The 18,169-nt window shown below is 34.8% G+C and overlaps 1 protein-coding gene across 2 annotated transcripts in view; it reads right to left on the bottom strand.

Moving 5' to 3' along the window:
• The window catches only part of LOC136041636 (dystrophin-like), a 92,217-nt gene that overhangs the window by 54,573 nt on the left and 19,475 nt on the right, over nucleotides 1–18,169 (bottom strand). For both annotated transcript variants that reach the window (XR_010621075.1, XM_065726333.1), the window contains exons 3-4: nucleotides 16,701–16,834; nucleotides 14,159–14,387 (exon numbers count right to left, since the gene is read on the bottom strand). Coding sequence is in view for 1 of the 2 variants with exons in the window: in XM_065726333.1 (XP_065582405.1) it covers nucleotides 14,159–14,387; nucleotides 16,701–16,834 (363 nt within the window). In the remaining variant the exon portion in view is untranslated. The remainder of the gene's footprint in view (nucleotides 1–14,158; nucleotides 14,388–16,700; nucleotides 16,835–18,169) is intronic.

Consider the following 18,169-nt stretch of genomic DNA (forward strand, 5'->3'; position numbering starts at 1 on the left):
GAATTTTGATATCAAGAGACATATTAAAAGTACCAGCTTATTATGTTGATTCAAAAATTTGACTGTTACTACCAATTTTTTAACGACGAATCCTGAAGCATAAGGGCCTTTTAATTAGAATAGGAACCTTTTTTAAGTGCTACAAACTTTAGTGCGAAGAGCAAGGTATTGAGGAGGGTAAAACCCCTTCATATACGAAATAACTTATGTTCGTTTTTTTTTATTTTAAGGTTGCTCTTACTTGATTGTTGCTCAAGTAATATTGCTCTTTACTAAGAAAACATGTTTTTTTTTTATTTGACGATTTAATTCCCACACAGTCCATGGGGAAGGGCTGCAAATTATGAACTTTGCCAATTATTTACATATTACATTTGTGATTGGTAAGTATACAGACGTTTTCAGGGGAGATTTTTTCTGGGGCGACGAGGGGATTGGGTTATGTGGGAGGATCTTTCCATGGAGGAATTTTTCATGGGGGGAATAATTTCTATGAAGGGGGCTCCAGATATCCCAGCAATATTTAGAAAATGATCAGAATTTAAATTAAAGAAAACAAGTTTTTCTTCAACTAAAAGTAAGGAGTAACATTAAAACTTAAAACAAACAGAAATTATTACGTATATGAGGGGGTTCGTCCCTTCGAAAATACCTCGCTGTTCACGCTAAAGTATTTTTAGTAATTTGAATGAGCTGTTCATTCTTATTAAACGGCCTTTGTGATTCAGGGGTCAATCATAAAGAATTGAACAAAATTTGAACTTTAGCTTAAAGAACGAGGTATTGACGAGGGGTCAAACCCCCTCATATTACGCATATGAGGAAGTTCAACCCTCGTCAATACCTCACTCTTTACGTTAAAGTCCAAATCTTGTAAAATAATGGCCGATATAAGCAATAATTTATTTGTGTTATTTTCCGGCCAATCTTAGCATTTAATTTTAACTTAAGTAGCTTCATAACTATGATTTGTATGTGATAATAAGCCAAAGATATTGTATTTGTTCGGCTTGTGGCTATTATGAAATAAATAAATAAAAGTGTTTTTTCCAACTGATAGTATAGAATAACATTAAAACTTAAAACGAACATAAATTATTACATATATCTCTTAAAGATCTTTTCTTTCATTCGTTTCAGTCATTTGAGAATTGCTAAACTTGTGACTCTCATTTTCATAAAAATAATTTCGACCTCTTCACCCGTTTTGTTACTATGCCTTACACAATATATCGCTGATTTTTATCTGATTATTATATCTGATTATTATATCACACATATATCGCTGATTTAAGTTACATGGGAAAATATTTCCATGGAGAAGTTTCTCGTGGGGGAAGGGAATTTTCTATGGAGGGGGAGCGTGATTTCCCGTCATTATTTAAAAAAGATCAGCAATTAATAGAAAACAAGTTTTTTCAACTGAAAGTAAGAAGCAACATTAAAACTTAAGACGAACGGAAAATATTACGTATATGAGATGGGTTGCCTTTCCTCAGTAGCTCGCTCTTACGCTAAAGTTTCTTTTTTTAACTTTGAAAAAAGGCTATTATTCCAATTAAATAGCCTTTGTGATTCAGGAGTCATTTTTGAACAACCGAAACAAAAATCAAACTACGGTTATTATAAGGTTATTATTAGTTTAAAAAAAGTCAAATTAATATGCAAATTTCGTTTTAGTTATTCAGGTACGGTGAGCCAAATTCAAAACCTGCATTAATTCAAAAACTTTCAGAAATTAAATAAAAAAACAAGTTTTGTTTAACTGAAAGTAAGGAGCGACATCAAAACTTAAAACGAACAGAAATTATTCTGCATATAAAAGGGACTGTCCCCTCCTCAACGTCCCGCTCTTTACGTTAAAGTTTTTTATTGTTTTAAAAAAGTAGAGTTGTGACATAGAGTCAAACTTTAGCGTCTATTATGGCATATGAATATGACGTCATTAATATGAAAAAGGTTTTTATTCAAAATTGACGCTCTAAAGTGAAGTGAACTGAAGGGTTCACGTCCTGTCGACGAACCACCAAAATATTGCCATGCCCCACTGGCGGGCCCAACCCATGTTGGGGATCATGGCTTTAGAGTCTCTATCTCTGAAAATTTGTAAGGATTCTTATGCAGGTGGAGACACGTACGCGTAAATTATTTTTGGGAAGGAACTCAGTAAAACAGAAGGAAACCAGCCCAAGTAAGAAATTGTAGAAAATTAAGAAGGAACTATGAGGGAAAAAACAGTTGAAAATATAAAATCACTGAATTTTGTGGGTCTGGTTGGGCCAGAAGTAGGTACAATTCGTTAAGTAGTCTATCTGTATTAAAATAGCACAAATTATAATTACCAACAATCAGTCAGTCTTTGAACTAAGATTGGGATATTAGAAGCCAAGGGAATGGCATTGGTCAGGTATGGCTCTGAAGCATAGGCGCTTTGAAATATTGAGGAAGATTTTTCCAGGACTACAATGAAGGAAAGGTCGAGATGACTTTGGCCTTCGGTGTTTAGATGAACTAATGAATTGTCTATTTTACTTGAATAGTCAATTTTTACTGAATAGTCAAGTAATTGAATAGTCAATTACTTGAAGTAGTCAGTTTTTACCTGAATGGACTAAAAATGAAACTTTACGAGTACTTAAAATAAAAAAAAACTAGTTTCGAGATGGACAAATTATCATTAATCTTGAATATGATTCATAGCAAGTTGTTTATAGCACTAAGAGATAGTTTTATTTTTTTCTAAAATAAGACAGTACAAGTTGCCAACATAAGCTTATTATTATTATTGTTATATATTATTAACATTAGCTTATTAAGGAGCACTGTAACCCATGTGTTTTGAAAAGGCCAATTTAATCACACACTCCGAGCTCTAGTGCATATTTTGATGGCTAAAACCAGCGTTGCCACCTGTAGCAGGAAAGTATTATTTGGTACTATTTTATTATGTGTAGTTCTGTAGCATACATGTATATACATAAGTATAAATGTATAAAACCTTAAAACTGCTAAAGCGATAACTAGAACACGGAATATATCAAATAAAGCCCTTAAGATCTTTCTTGTAAATTTAAATAAAAGCTAATTGCAACTTCCACGTTTTGTGACGTCTCTCTGACCCAAATAGGAGCGAAGCATTAAACACTATCAAACAGTTCGTGGTAACGAACTGTAGTAAGGAGCGACCCGGCTCAATAGTAACCAAAACTCTAAAGAATGGAATTTTGATACCAATAGCTACATCAAAAGAATTGCATTTTAATGCTGATTTTAAATATATAAGTTTTATCAAGTTTAGTCTTACCCATCAAAAGTTACGATCCTGAGAAAATTTGCGTTATAGAAAATAGGGGGAAACACCCCCTAAAAGTCATAGAATCTTAACAAAAATCACACCATCAGATTCAGCGTATCAGAGAACCCTACTGTAGAAGTTTTAAGCTCCTATCTACAAAAATGTGGAATTTTGCATTTTTTGCCAGAAGGCAGATCACGGATGCGTGTTTATTTGTTAGTTTTTTTTTTTTTTTCCAGGGGTGATCGTATCGACCCAATTGTCCTAGAATGTTGCGATAGGGCTTATTCTAACGGAAATGAAAAGTTCTAGTGCCCTTTTTAAGTGACCAAAAAAATTGGAGGGCACCTAGGCCCCCTCCCACGCTAATTATTTTCTCAAAGTCACCAGATCCAAATTCTGAGATAGCCATTTTATTCAGCGTAGTCGAAAAACTTGTAACTATGTCTTTGGGGACGACTTACTCCCCCACAGTCCCCGTGGGAGGGGCTACAAGTTACAAACTTTGACCAGTGCTTACATATAGTACTGGTTATTGGGAAGTGTACAGGCGTTTTCAGGAGGATTTTTTGGTTGAGGGGAGGGGCTGAGAAGAGAGGGATATGCTGGGGGAACTTTCCATCGAGGAATTTGTCATGGGGGAAGAAAATTTCCATGAAGGGAGCGCAGGATTTACCAGCATTATTTTTAAAAAAAAACAATGAAAATATAAATATGAAAAAGTTTTTTTCAGCTGGAAGTAAGGTAAAGAAAAAAGGTAAAGTATACGGCATTAGACTTTACAGTCCGTACCGGCGGTGCTGATCTCCGTTTCTTGGCCCTTCAGCCAGGAAGTGCAATGAGGGGTTGGGGGCCAGCCATCCTGTGCTTTCGCACACCCTTCCTGTTTACCTTCCCCAGATTTCTCCAGGTACCCATTTAGAGCTAGGTCGACTCTGGCTAAGCTTACAGAGTCACGCCACTGACCCCCGTCCCAAACTGAAGAATTGGGTACACCGGGATTCGAACCCGCGTCCTCTCAGACAAGGGATCCCGAACCCAGCGCACCAACCCACTCGGCCAGGACGGCTCTGGAATTAAGGAGCAGCATTAAAACTTAAAACGAACAGAAATTATTACCCATATGAGGGGCTCACCTCCTCCTAATACCTCGCTCTTTACGCTAAAGTATTTTTAGTAATTTCAACTATTTATTCTACGGTTTTTGTGATTCAGGGGTCATTCTTAATGAATTGGGACAAAATTTAAGCTTTAGTGTAAAGAGCGAGGTAGTGACGAGGGGACGAACACCCTCACATATGTATTAAAAAAATGAGAATACAAAAGTTCTTTTCATAAGCTAATTTATAAGTTACGTATATCTTTTATTAATAAAAAGATTCGTAAAAAATTTAAAGTTCTAGTTGCCTTTTTAATTAACCAAAAAATCGGAGGGCAACTAGGCTTCCTCCTCCGCTCTTTTTTTCTCAAAATCATTCGATCAAAATTATGAGAAAGCCATTTAGCCAAAAAAAAAAAAAAATACAAATTTCGTTTTAATTATTCCTCTGTGGAGAGCCAAAATCAAAACATGCATTGATTCAAAAACGTTCAGAAATTAAATAAAAAAAACAAGTTTTTTTAACTGAAAGTAACGAGCGACATTAAAACTTAAAACGAACAGAAATTAATTCATATATGAAAAAGGCTGCTTCCTCATCAACGCCCTCTCTTTACGCTAAAGTTTTTTACTGTTTTAAAAAGTAGAGTTAAGAGAAAGAGTCAAACTTTAGCGTAAAGAGCAGGGCGTTGATGAGGAAGCAGCCCCTTTCATATATGAAGTCATTTCTGTTCGTTTTAAGTTTTAATGTCGCTCCTTACTTTCAGTTAAAAAAACTTGTTTTTTTTATTTAATTTTGCATATAAATGTCAAGAAGAAATTATAAAAGCTTCTTTTTGTTCAGTGTCTGTAAAATCTCTAAAAATAGCGAAACGTTTCAACAGAGAATTCAAAATTCTGGAGGACAGTTTGTCAATACTAATCACATTTTGTGGTAGCACGAGGTTGCCACCCGATAAAAAATCACTAGGTTAGTGATTTTTTAGTGATTCTTGGTGATTTTCTTCAATAGTCTAGTGATTTATGTGCTGATTTAGTGATTTTTCTAACATAAAAATATACAAATCACTAGAAATAGTTATAAATCACTAAGAGTGGTAGCCTTGTGGTGTCATCTGATTCACAAGCTGCCTGCTAGGGAAGAGACAGAGAAATCCATGAGCACAACAGAAAAGTTTCACAATGTTTTAAATATCACGAATAAGGGCACGCTGAAAAGAATTGTAAAGTAGAACATTATACAAACTTATGGTGTTCTAACAAACAGCCCTCCAAATACAGATTTATAAATTGTAAAGGCAACCATTCATTAAAGTTTCAAATCTACCCAGAAAGACGAAAAAATCAACAAGCCTTAAACTTTGCTGAAAAGTACCAATTAGGATATAAAAGAGCCTCAGCTGTACGCAAGACTCATACACAGACTGTACATAAACAAGCATATTAGAGAAACACCTCGAGCTATATATCCCAAAAAATACGCCTCTATCCTAAAAATAAGCTTTTTTCTGAAAAATTTAAATATCGGTCATGTAGATAGTGCCACAATCAATTCGGTATGAGCAAGAAAATAGTCAGTTCCTTTAAATTATTGTCTTTAATTTAATTATTACTACCTTTACAAATAATAATAATAAAATTAATTAAAGGTAATTAATTAATTAATTAAAAAATTAAAGGCAATAATAAATTATTACCTTTAAATTATAAAAAATTGTTAAGTTATTATCTTGAAATGAATAAAGATATGCCTTTTAAAACAAATAAAGATGTGCATTTAGATTATTTTCTAATTGTATAATCGTAAATGGTATATGGTATAAACATTTTCTGTATACAAAACCATGGCTCGAGCCATATATTAATGTAGCTTTTGAAGGATATATTATTTTTAGGAAGGAAGGTGCAATTTTAATTGGCATAAAGAAAAAAAATATTCCTTTTATTCCAGTCAGTACTCAATACCTAGAGAGATTTGAAAAAATTGGAAGTTTTGGGTTGCACAGTGTTTTTAAGCATTAATACTTTCAATATCTACAGCCCTCAGGGTGATTCTTCCAAAATTAGTGATGTTTTGAATGCTGCCTCAAGAGAAATTTTCATCACAGATGAAAATTTTTATTCTCATTCTAATGCATGGTGTAGCCTAATTGTGGAACTAATAAGAAAAAAACTGCGTTAAATTCTGAAAGAAATAACAACAGACAATCTATATCATAGTCAGCGCAATAGCGCAGCCTAAGTAAAGAACGATGTTAGCACAATGTATTATTTTTTTGGGATTTGTTTTGACCGGGGCACTTCGTATCGAAGGAGTTGTTGTAGAAACTTCGAAGAGGACTCATTCAAGGACCGGTGCCCTTTTTTAATAGTCGAAAATGATTCCAATAAAATTTTGAGATAGTCATTTTGTTCAGCTTACTTGAAAGGTCCAGAAATAATGTCTTTGAGGATGACAGCCCAAACAGTTCTCAGGACAAGGAGTGTAAGTTATTCCCTGGGGGCATTTAAGGTTTTTATAGAAAGCCTTGTCGTAGAAACTTCAAAAAAGGGTCATTCTATTGGATATTGAGAGGGTGAGTGCCCTTTTTAATAATCGAAAGCGATCGAAGGGCTAATGCCCCTCCCCCAACGGCTGTCATTTCCCCGAAAATTTCCGATCAAAGTTTTGATATAGCCGTTTTGTTCTACCTAGTTGATAGGTCCCTTCTCATTAGTCGAAAGCTATGGGAGGGCAAATTGCCCCTCCCCCACCTATCATTGCCCCAAACACTTACAATCAAAACTTTAAGATGCCCATTTTGTTCAACGTAGTTGAAAGGTCCAGAATTTGTCTTTGAAGCTACGACCTCGGGGCATATAGGGTTTGTATAGAAAGCGTGGCCGTATAAATTTCGGACGGGCTCATTGGATGCAGAAGCTCTAGTGCCAACTTTAATTGTCCAAGTGATCAGAGGACAGCTAGCCTCCCATACACACACACACACACACACACACACACACGTCGTATCGTCCCAAAATGCATCTAACAGAAACTTTGAGACAGCTATTTTATTCAAAATAGTCCAAATATCATATAACAAGGCTTTTGGGGTTGAAATAAACCCCTAAAGTCAGGAAGGCAAGGGTTGTAAATTATGCCCTGGAGGCATTTAAGGTTTTTACGGAAGGGATGGTTATAGACTTTAGAGGAGGCCCATTTGCTTAAAAATTGGAAGTTCCAATTCCCTTTTAAGAGTCAAAACTGATGGAGGGCAACTAGCCCCCCATCCCCCTCCGACTACCTCTCTTTACCAAGCGAATCGGATTAAAATTTTGAGACAGCGATTTTGCTTAAAATAGTCTAAACATCATATAACAATGCCTCATGGGTTGACACAAATTCCCAGTGCCATAGGAATAGGGTTGTAAGTAATTAAAATAGTCCATGGAACAAATAACAATACCTCCAGGGTTGGCACAACACCCCAGAACCCTGGGAGAAGGGCTCTAATCTGTTTTCTGTGGGTATATAAGGTTTTTATGGAATGCATGCAAAGGTATGCATGTTTGACTTCTACTTTGCCAAAATACAAAGGGCATTCAGGTGAGTCTTTCAGGGAATGTTGAGGGGAGTGCCGAATTAAATCACAACATGTTATGTATATATGGGTTGTCAAAAGGGTGTAACTTAGGAATGGCTGAGTACATTAATTTGGGATTTTCAGGAAATGATAAGGGGAATGATACATTAACCAAAAAGACATAATTTGCAAGCTACTACTATTACTACTATTACTTCTACTGTTACTACAAGTACTATTACTACTAGCACTAAAATTACTGCAACTACTACTTCTGTATTGAGTACTTCTAAGGCTGAGAATATTGAAAAAGATATCTGATAGAACGCTGAGGAGAAAGTTGAATCAAATCATTACATATTATGTGTATACAGATTGGTCATACGGGCGTATCAGCAAAAATTTTGGAACAGCTTATCACATCAAGAGGAAACTTCTGGGGGATCATGAGTCGGATTTTCAGTTGACCAAAAGGCAAGATGTACCTGCTACTACTACTATTAATGCTGCTACTACTACTGTTACTACTAATAATTATATACTATTACTACTACTACGGTTCGTACTATTACCACTGCTATAATGACACTGGTTAAATTAAGGCTACACGTATGAAGGTGAAAAGTAGACAGAATATTGAGGTGGAATTTGAAATAAATCAAAACACACTAAGCCCATGCATATTGAAAAAAGGGCGTATCTCAAGAACTGATTTTGGGTATCAAACAGTTCGTGGTAACGAACTGTAGTAAGGAGCGACCCGGCTCAATAGTAACCAAAAATCTAAAAAACGGAATTTTAATACCACTAGTTACATCAAAGAATCGTATTTTAATGCTGATTTTAAATATATAAGTTTCATCAAGTTTAGTCTTACCCATCAAAAGTTACGAGCCTGAGAAAATTTGCCCTATTTTAGAAAATAGGGAGAAACACCCCCTAAAAGTCATAGAATCTTATCGAAAATCCCACCGTCAGATTCAGCGTACCAGAGAACCCTACTGTACAAGTTCCAAGCTCCTATCTACAAAAATGTGGAATTTATATTTTTTGCCAGAAGACAAATCACGGATGCGTGTTTTTTTTTTTTTTTTTTTTCAGGGGTGATCGTATCGACCCAGTGGTCCTAGAATTTTGCGAGAGGGCTCATGCGAACAGAAATGAAAAGTTCTAGTACCCTTTTTAAGATACCAAAAAAATTGGAGGGCACCTAGGCCCCCTCCCACGCTCATTTTTTCCCAAAGTCGTTGGATCAAAATTCTGAGATAGCCATTTTATTCAACACAGTCGAAAAATCTTATAACTATGTCTTTGGGGACGACTTCCTTCCCCACAGTCCCCGTGGGAGGGGCTGCAAGTTACAAACTTTGACCAGTGTTTGCATATAGTAATGGTTATTGGGAAGTGTACACGCATTTTCAGGGGGATTTTTTGGTTGGGAGGAGGGGTTGGGAAGAGGAGAATATGTTGGGGAAACTTTCCATGGAGGAATTTTTCATGGGGGAAGCAGATTTCCATGAAGGGGGCGCAGCATTTTCTAGCATTATTTAAAAAAAAACAATGAAAAAATAAATTTGAAAAAGATTTTTCAACTGAAAGTAAGGAGTAGCATTAAAACTTAAAACGAACAAAAAATATTACGCATATAGGGGTTCACCTCGTCCTAAAGTCTCGTCTTTACTCTAAAATATTTTCAGTAATTTCAACTATTTATTCCACGGCTTTTGTGATTCAGGGGAAAAAAATTGAGCTTTAGTGTAAAGATCGAGGTATTGACGAGTGGGCGAACCCTCTCATATACGTAATAAAAACATACGAATATAAAAGTTTGTTACGTAAGCTAATTCGTAAGTTACGTATATCTTTTAAACGTTCGTAAAAAGTTAAAAGTTCTAGTTGCCTTTTTAAGTACCCAAAAAACTGGAGGGCAACTGGGCCTCCTCCCCCATACTTTTTTCTCAAAATCATTCGATCAATTCTATGAGAAAGCCATTTAGCCAAATAAATATATATACAAATTTCGTTTTAATTATTCATCTGCGGAGAGCCGAAATCAAAACATGGATTAACTAAAAAACGTCCAGAAATTAAATTTTTAAAAAACAAGTTTTTTTAACAGAAAGTAAGGAGCGACATTAAAACTTAAAACGAGCAGAAATTACCCCGTATATGAAAGGGGCTGTTCCGTCTTCAAAGCCCTGCTCTTTACGCTAAAGTTTTTACTGTTTTAAAAAGTAGAGTTGAGAGAAAGAGTCAAACTTTAGCGTAAAAAGCGGGGCATTGAAGAGGGAACAGCCCCTTTCATATACGGGGTAATTTCTGCTCGTTTTAAGTTTTAATGTCGCTCCTTACTTTCAGTTAAAAAAATCCGTTTTTTTAAATTTAATTAAGTTTAAACTTTAGGAGAATACTTAAAGGGGAAGATCAACTGACAAAAAGATAATATATGCACATCGCTACAAACACTTACGCCACTGCTACTCTTAATTATGCTACTACTGCTACTAAACTACTATTTCAATTGCAACAACTTGTAAGGATTAGAGTATTAAGGTGAAAAGGGCGTCAAAAGCGAACATCAACAATATTTTTGGGACGACTTAACGTGTCAAGGTGAACCTCCCGAGGCTTCATGAAAGGGATGTTCAACTGACTAAAGGGCAATAAGTACATGCTACTACCACTATTAATACTGTTGCTACTACTGCTTCTACTACTACTAATTCAACACTAACACTGCAACTACTTCTAGTATCATCGAAACTACTCTGATATTAGTACTATTAAGGCTAACTCTATGAATGTAAAATTTGAGAGAATATTGATGGCAAATTCGAACTAACAAAAGACACTATGTACATGTAGATTGTCAAAATAGCGTTTATTCAGAATTGATTTGCAGATTAAGTTACAACTCTCAGAGAATACTTAAAGGGGATGATCAATTAACCAAAAGGTAATGTGTGCACGCTACTACTAATACTACTCCGACTGCAACATTTACTAGTTCTACTACTACTGTTACTATTGCTCCAACTATTACTTTTATCGCAACTACTTGTAAAGTTAAGGGCATTAAGATGAAAATTTCAAGAAGTATATGAATATACAGTTTATCAAAAGAACGGATCGACAATGTTACAGTAATGGTTAATTTTATTAAGTTGAGTAATCATACAACTGCTGTGACTACTATTACAACTATACCCAAGGGTATGAAGGTGAAATTTTCAAAGAATATTTCTAAAAATGTATATTGTACGGATGACAACCTGACATTTGTAAGCAGGTTGTCAAAAGGGCATATCAGCAATATCTTAGGAACAGTTTCGACAGTGAAATTAAAACTTATAACGCTTGTTGTGGGAGATATTGAACTAACCGAAAAACAATATTGCAATATTAATACTACTGGTTCTACTCCTTCAACTACTATTACTGCTACTATTTTTATTACTGCTACTACTACTACTGCTACTAAAGCTAAGACTACTACTATTAACTCTGCTCCTACTGCTACTACTATAACTACTGGTGCAACTACTACTATTAATGAACCTAAGGGAATTAAGGCAAAAATTCTGGGCAATATTGTAACCGTATTGAAACAAATCGAAACATACTGTGCCCAAATAGGTTGTCAAGAGGACGTACAGCAATGCTTCAGGAGCGGTTGATGGTATACTAAGTTAAATATTTCGTCTTGTGTTGAAGGGGATGTTAAAAAAAGGTGCTATGCACACAGTGATACTACTGCTACTACAACTATTACTACATCACAAGCTAAGGGTATTAAGGTGTAGCTTTCAAGGAATATTTAGGCGGATGCTGAAATAAATCAAAACGAAATATAAAGTAAAGGTAAAGGACACTTTACATTAGACTTTACAGTCCGTACCGGCGGTGCTGATCTCCGTTTCTTGGCCCTTCAGCCAGGAAGTTCAATAGGGGGTTGGGGGCCAGCCATCCTGTGCTTTCGCACACCCTTCCTGTTTACCTTCCCCATATTTCTCCAGGTACCCATTTAGAGCTGGGTCGACTCTGGCTAAGCTTACAGAGTCACGCCACTGACCCCCGTCCCAAACTGAAGAATTGGGTAAACTGGGATTCGAACCCGCGTCCTCTCAGATAAAGGATCCCGAATCCAGCGCACCAACCCACTCGGCCAGGACATAGTTCGTTTTGATTATACAAAACGAACTATGATTATATAAATTGTCAATAGGGTGACAAAGCAATATCGCAATAACGGCTTAGATTATTAATTTAGATCTTTCAGGGTAAGTTATAACAGATTTTGAACTAGACACTATGTGTCTATTCGACAGAGCATTCAGATAGGCCCTAAATTAATTATTATATCAAACGGTTCTTGGTAATTAGCTGTAGGTAAGGAACGATGCGGCTCAATAATAACCGAATCTCAAAAAAACAAAATTTCGATATTTATAGACATATCAAAAGAATTGGTTTTTTATGCTGGTTCCAAAGGATCCAGCATGCGTGTTTTTTTCCAATGATGATGGTATCGAACCAACGGTCCTAGAAAATCGCGATAGGGTTCATTTGGACCGAAATTTGAAGTTATACTGTCTTTTTTAAGGGACCCAAAAAATTGGAGGGCAACTATTCCAACTCCCACATCCTTTATTTCCAAAAAGTCGTCTGATCAAAATTTTGAGGTAAGTATTTTGTTCAGTATAGTTGAAAGGTATAACAACAATGTCTTTTGAGGTGACATGATCCTCAGAACCACCGGAGGGAGGGCTGCAAGTTATGAAATTTGCCTTTTGTTTACATTTAGTATATGTTATAGGGAAGTATACCGACATTTTTCAGGGTGGGGGCGGTTCTGGGGGATAGATTTTTCATGGGTAGAACCTCCATTGGGATGGAAGTTTCCAGAAGTGAACTTTCGAGGAGAAATTTACACAAGGGGGAATTTGCCGGAATCCGTATACGAAATTTGTTTTATTCATATAACTTTCTCGTTGGCGACCCCATTTTACATATATAGATGATTTGTGGAAATTACCCAGGGTAATTTTTCAGCAGAGTTGGATTTTTCTGGGGGATTTTACACGTGAACAATTTTCCATGGGGGAATAATTACTAGGAAAAATTCTACATCATTAGGAGAAAATTTCCATTGCGGGAGGGGATTTCCGGGAGATATTTTCCTTGAATAAGATCAGAAATTAAATAAAAACTAGTTCTTTCTTCAAATAGAAGTATAATTTGAGTATTTTTCAGGCGGAATAGTAAGCAAGAAAATTTGGGGGGAATTCGGAGCGAGGATCGAATTGTTCTGGGGTAATTTCCCACCGAAAAAATTTACAGGGGAGGAAAATTCTATGGAGGAATGATTTATATGGGAATTTTCGATGGAGAAGGAGGGGGGAGGCAAATTTCCTAAGATTATTTGAAAAACGATCAGAAAATGAATAAAAAAACAAATTTTTTCTACTGAAAGTAAGGAACAACATTAAAACTTAAAACGAATAGAAAAAGTTCAACCTTTGGTCTCAATTCTTCAAGAGCAATTCTTGAACCACAAGAGCCATGTAATTGGAATCGAAACCTTATTAAAAGTTTTTCAATTCTTTAGCGTAAAGAGAGGGGTATTGAGGAGGGGGAAGGCCCTTTTATATGCACCACCTTAGTCGAGTGGTTTGCACAACAGATCTTTGCCCGGAGGGCGGGGGTTCAATTCCTGGTGTGGTCGGTTATTTGCTTTGGGACCGAGATCAGTGGCGTAACCCTGTAAGCTCAGCCACAATTAACCCAGCTCTAAATGGGTCTCGGAGATCAGTACCGCTGGTTTGGAATTTAAGGGTCTAGTATCGTATACTTTTTTTTACCCCCCTCATATGCGGAAAATAATTTCTGTTTGTTTTAAGTTTTAAGATTACTTTCAGTAGGAAAAACTTTTGTTTTAATTTAAATTTAATTCGAAGTTAGGACTCCAACCAGGAACACTTTGCTTCTTAAGCTATTCTTCTCTTTAAACTTGTCGGAGAGACCCCCCCCCCAAAAAAAAAAAAAATTGTGTAATAATACTTTTTGTAGATTTGTTGTCTCCAAAAACATCCTCAGATACCCCCCTCCTCATCTAAGGGTTAGATTTATTCGTACCTAAATACATCCATTCAAAATAAAAACTTTTGGTTTCTACAATATTATCATATCTTAATTAAATACCTGAAACATGCAAAAATCATGCTGCAAACGACATCTACATTAACCGAGGCATCAGTTGAAACTAAAAAGTCTCTTTCAACGGTGCTTAATATATCATAGATTAGCATCTTCACATCTGGGTAGGACAAGAAGGGTACATCTGGATTTCCTTTTTCCTGCACGCTTAGGCTAGAGAATGCCAGCTGCCGATGTAATATTAGTGCCAAACTAGTCGCCCGAATTTTATCGACTAAACAACAAGAGAAAAACTTTAAATGATAAAAGATTTGAAACATTTAGGATTCACAGAATACCTAGCAGTTTAAATCCTAAAAAAAAAAAGATAATAAAAAAAAAGGCTGGAGGAATTGACATTATGCAGAAAGAAGGACAGAGACCAGATCCCAAGTTTCTCTTTTGTAATCACGAGAAAGAAACATGTAAAATTATTTTATGTTAAATTGACAAATGAATGAGTGAATGTAGGTGTACTGAGGTTCAAACCAAACTTTTATCATCTTAAGACGGCTGGGAGGGGAAATTCCCTTTCTGTTGTACGAGGAAGAAACAGAGAAATAAACATTTCGCTTTTTCTATTTGACAATTTTTAGGAAATTTTACTGATAGAGCAAATAAATTCCTCGCTGTAACAATTTAAATAATCAGGGAGCATTTTGTTTTGCTCACAAATTAATTAGTTTGTTTTCAATATCTTTAATTCTTATTTCAGTGCGAAGCTTAGGCAAAAATTGTACCGATAATACAATTTATAAATCTCGTTTGAATTTCTTTTCAAAACGGTACAATTAAAAACCAAAAACATAATTTTTTTAAAATGAAACCTTGCTCGTTTTTAAACCTTTGTGTTGCGCTCACTTTATCTCAAGTATTAGGCACAGGTTATTTCTAGCGCTTCTTCTTATATATTTTCTAACTCTTAAGTTTTTTATGTATTCATAAAAAAAATATAAAAAAATTATTTGTTAACTCCAACTCTTGTCAATTCTTCAGACTCAGTTTAATTTGGCTACAAGGACTCAGATTTCACTTTTTTTTATAAGAGATAAAGAAACAAGAAACTTTTGGAGACTACCTGGGGACAGTTTTAGGAACAACTAATTAAAAAAAAGCTTGTTGGTCACCAAGACTCACTACTGAGGAGGGTTAACAAGTTTTTTTTTGCTATACTTTATTATATTATATTTCGCTAATTATTATAATTAAATGATTGTTTAATATCACACATTCTGTTATACAATTCCTCTGTATCAGCGAAATTTTGGACTTTCCAGTTTTTAAATGCTCTTTGCTTAGAAGATGGCAGTCTTTTCCCATTATATCACGGAATGGGGTACAAATGAGTTCCAAGACCACACTGGCTAAACACATCTCAGAATAGGGAACAATAAATTTCTAAGCCTTGTTGACTTGATACAACCGAAGAAAAAAAGACAAATAACCGTGAAAACATTTTAAGTTCTTAAAGTTCCGTATGAAAGTTCTTAAGCCGAATTGGCCAGCCATGACAACAAACAATAAAGAGAGATAAAATTCAACAACAACAAAAAATATTAAACGAGAATGTAGCCAGTAGAGAGGAATGAGAATTCTATTCACAACTGCGAATAAGAACACACAATGAATGAACGCAGAATCAGAACACAGAATGAGAACATCAAAGTTGCTTTGATGTTCTCATTGAAGTAACTCTAATAGCTCATTTTCCCTACGTGGATCGGTAGCGACAATTGTATTTATTATTATTGGTGGTGGCTTTATATGTTTTTAATTTAGTGTTTTTCCTTTTTGTCTTGTTCTAAGGACAAATAGTTTACATACAGGCGAAATATCCGCGTTGTTTTAGTCTTTCATCTCTTTTCTCTCTACTGGCTGCAGTCTTGTTTGATGTTTTTTTTTAGTTTTATTTCTCTTTGTTGCTTACGCTCAGCCGTCCTCAGAGTAAAACAAAGAAATACGTATAGAATAAAAAAAAGAACACAAAGCAATTTAGAAAGACAAGCCTCAAATAAAATATCAGTAATTATGGGACATGAAGCTAATTCAGGGTTACCAAACTTGTGTAAAAATTTGGGCAATTTTTAACAATTGTCATAGAAAGACCCTCTCCCTGCACTAAGACTTTTGAATGAAGTTTCTTCTTATCTTTTTCATGAATTGAAATGGAAGGAGAAGAACAAGGGCGAGAAACCAATCATTCAATTTTAAAAAATAATTCTCGAAAACAGTTTAGAGTAAACTTTTAGCCAAACAATATAAATCTGGATCAATCCTTTTTGAATTTTACTCTGCAAAATAGCGAATTAAGAATAAAACAAAAAAAGTTTTAATTGCCTAGTTTCTTGACAAGGAATTACCATAACTAAATGATATTGTTTCTGAAAACAAAAACATCCACCTTTATCATTTAAAAGATAAATATCAAATACATAAAATTTGGTTTTGAGCACGGTTGTTTAATTTTCTAAGTTTTTTTTTTTTTTTTTTGTATAGAAAAATAACAAACAGCCCACTAAAATAGGAAAGAAAACAGCAAATAACTTACAAAAAATTCTTTTCTGAAGAAGGCGTAGCTTTTGAGCTGTTCTGTAAGTGCTGTATCTTGTTGTTTCAGTCAAATGATAAATTTGATTTAAGAGATCTGAGTGTACAGGATGCTCAAACTGGGAGGCTCCATTCCTGAAAGCAAAAACGCTGATTACTAGGAGTGTCAATCAGAGGGGAATTCCCCCTCCCCTTAGATTTTAAAAAATACAATTTGTGATACTTTTATTAGAAAATTCCTTATAGAGTATTTTTAATGAAAAACAATAAAAACAATTTTGTCACCCCCAGATTTTGGAGAATGCATTCCCCCCCCCCCCACAAAGTTTTCTGGAACTTAAGATACTGCGGGTGACTAATTTACACAACTAAATGATAGGTAGCATTCCATGGAAGAGAGAGTCTTGGTTTTAGGTCGTTATATTTTCATATTATTTAGGTCAATCAAAGTTCTTGTGCGCTGTTATATGAGTGAGAGATTCATATTACACTAATTTAATGCAAACTATATAAAATATAACTACTAGATGCAAAATTGAGCCTAATACTTATATATATATATATATATATATATATATATATATATATATATATATATATATGTATATATATATATATATATATATATATATATATATATATATATATATATATATATATATATATATATATATAATTTCGCTTTTATTGTAGCACTTTGGCTATTTCGTTTTGCTTTTACACTGGGTTTCCATGTAATATTGACAATTTTGATTAAAAACATTTTTCAATTTACAGTAGATGATTCTATCTTAATCCTGGTCTATTTTTACGTCACTTCCTTTCTATTTCTAAAATCTTCCATTTCTGGTATGTCTATCAGTCTTTTCTTTTGTATTCAATTTTTTTCATTTTATTTTTGCTTCTATGTCATTTTGTTTTTGGCTTTACACAGGGATTCCATGTGATATTCAGACTTGTGATTGTGATTTCTATTTAATTTGGATTGCTCCAATTACCACTGGGTTATTTCTAAGCCTCTTTCTATTTTGGTTTATTCCTTATTTTGTTGGTCTGTTCGGTTTTCGTTCGTTTGGTTCATTATACTCTGATTCTATTCTGGTTTATTCCTCTTTATATGCGTCCCAACCCACCATTGTTCTTCCTGGCTGAAGGGCCGCACAATGGAGATCAGGACTACCAGTTTGGACCTTGAGGATCTATTGCCATCAAACTTACTTACTTACTATATGCATCTATCCTATTCCTCTTTTTCCACTTTTATATACTTATACTTTCTGTAGGCATATCAAGATTTTTTTCAGAAAAACCAATATACAAAAATTTTAAGTTGAAAACTACTTTCAAGACGTTAGAAGTCCACATAGGAAATTGTAAATATCAATATTAAACCAGGAGAAGCATACAATCCCCAGAACTAAAAGCAGAACTATAAATAGTCAGAGAACATCCCATTCTTCCCATGTAAGA

This window comes from Artemia franciscana, unplaced genomic scaffold, assembly GCF_032884065.1.
Source record: "Artemia franciscana unplaced genomic scaffold, ASM3288406v1 PGA_scaffold_32, whole genome shotgun sequence".
In the NCBI taxonomy this organism is placed as follows: domain Eukaryota; kingdom Metazoa; phylum Arthropoda; class Branchiopoda; order Anostraca; family Artemiidae; genus Artemia; species Artemia franciscana.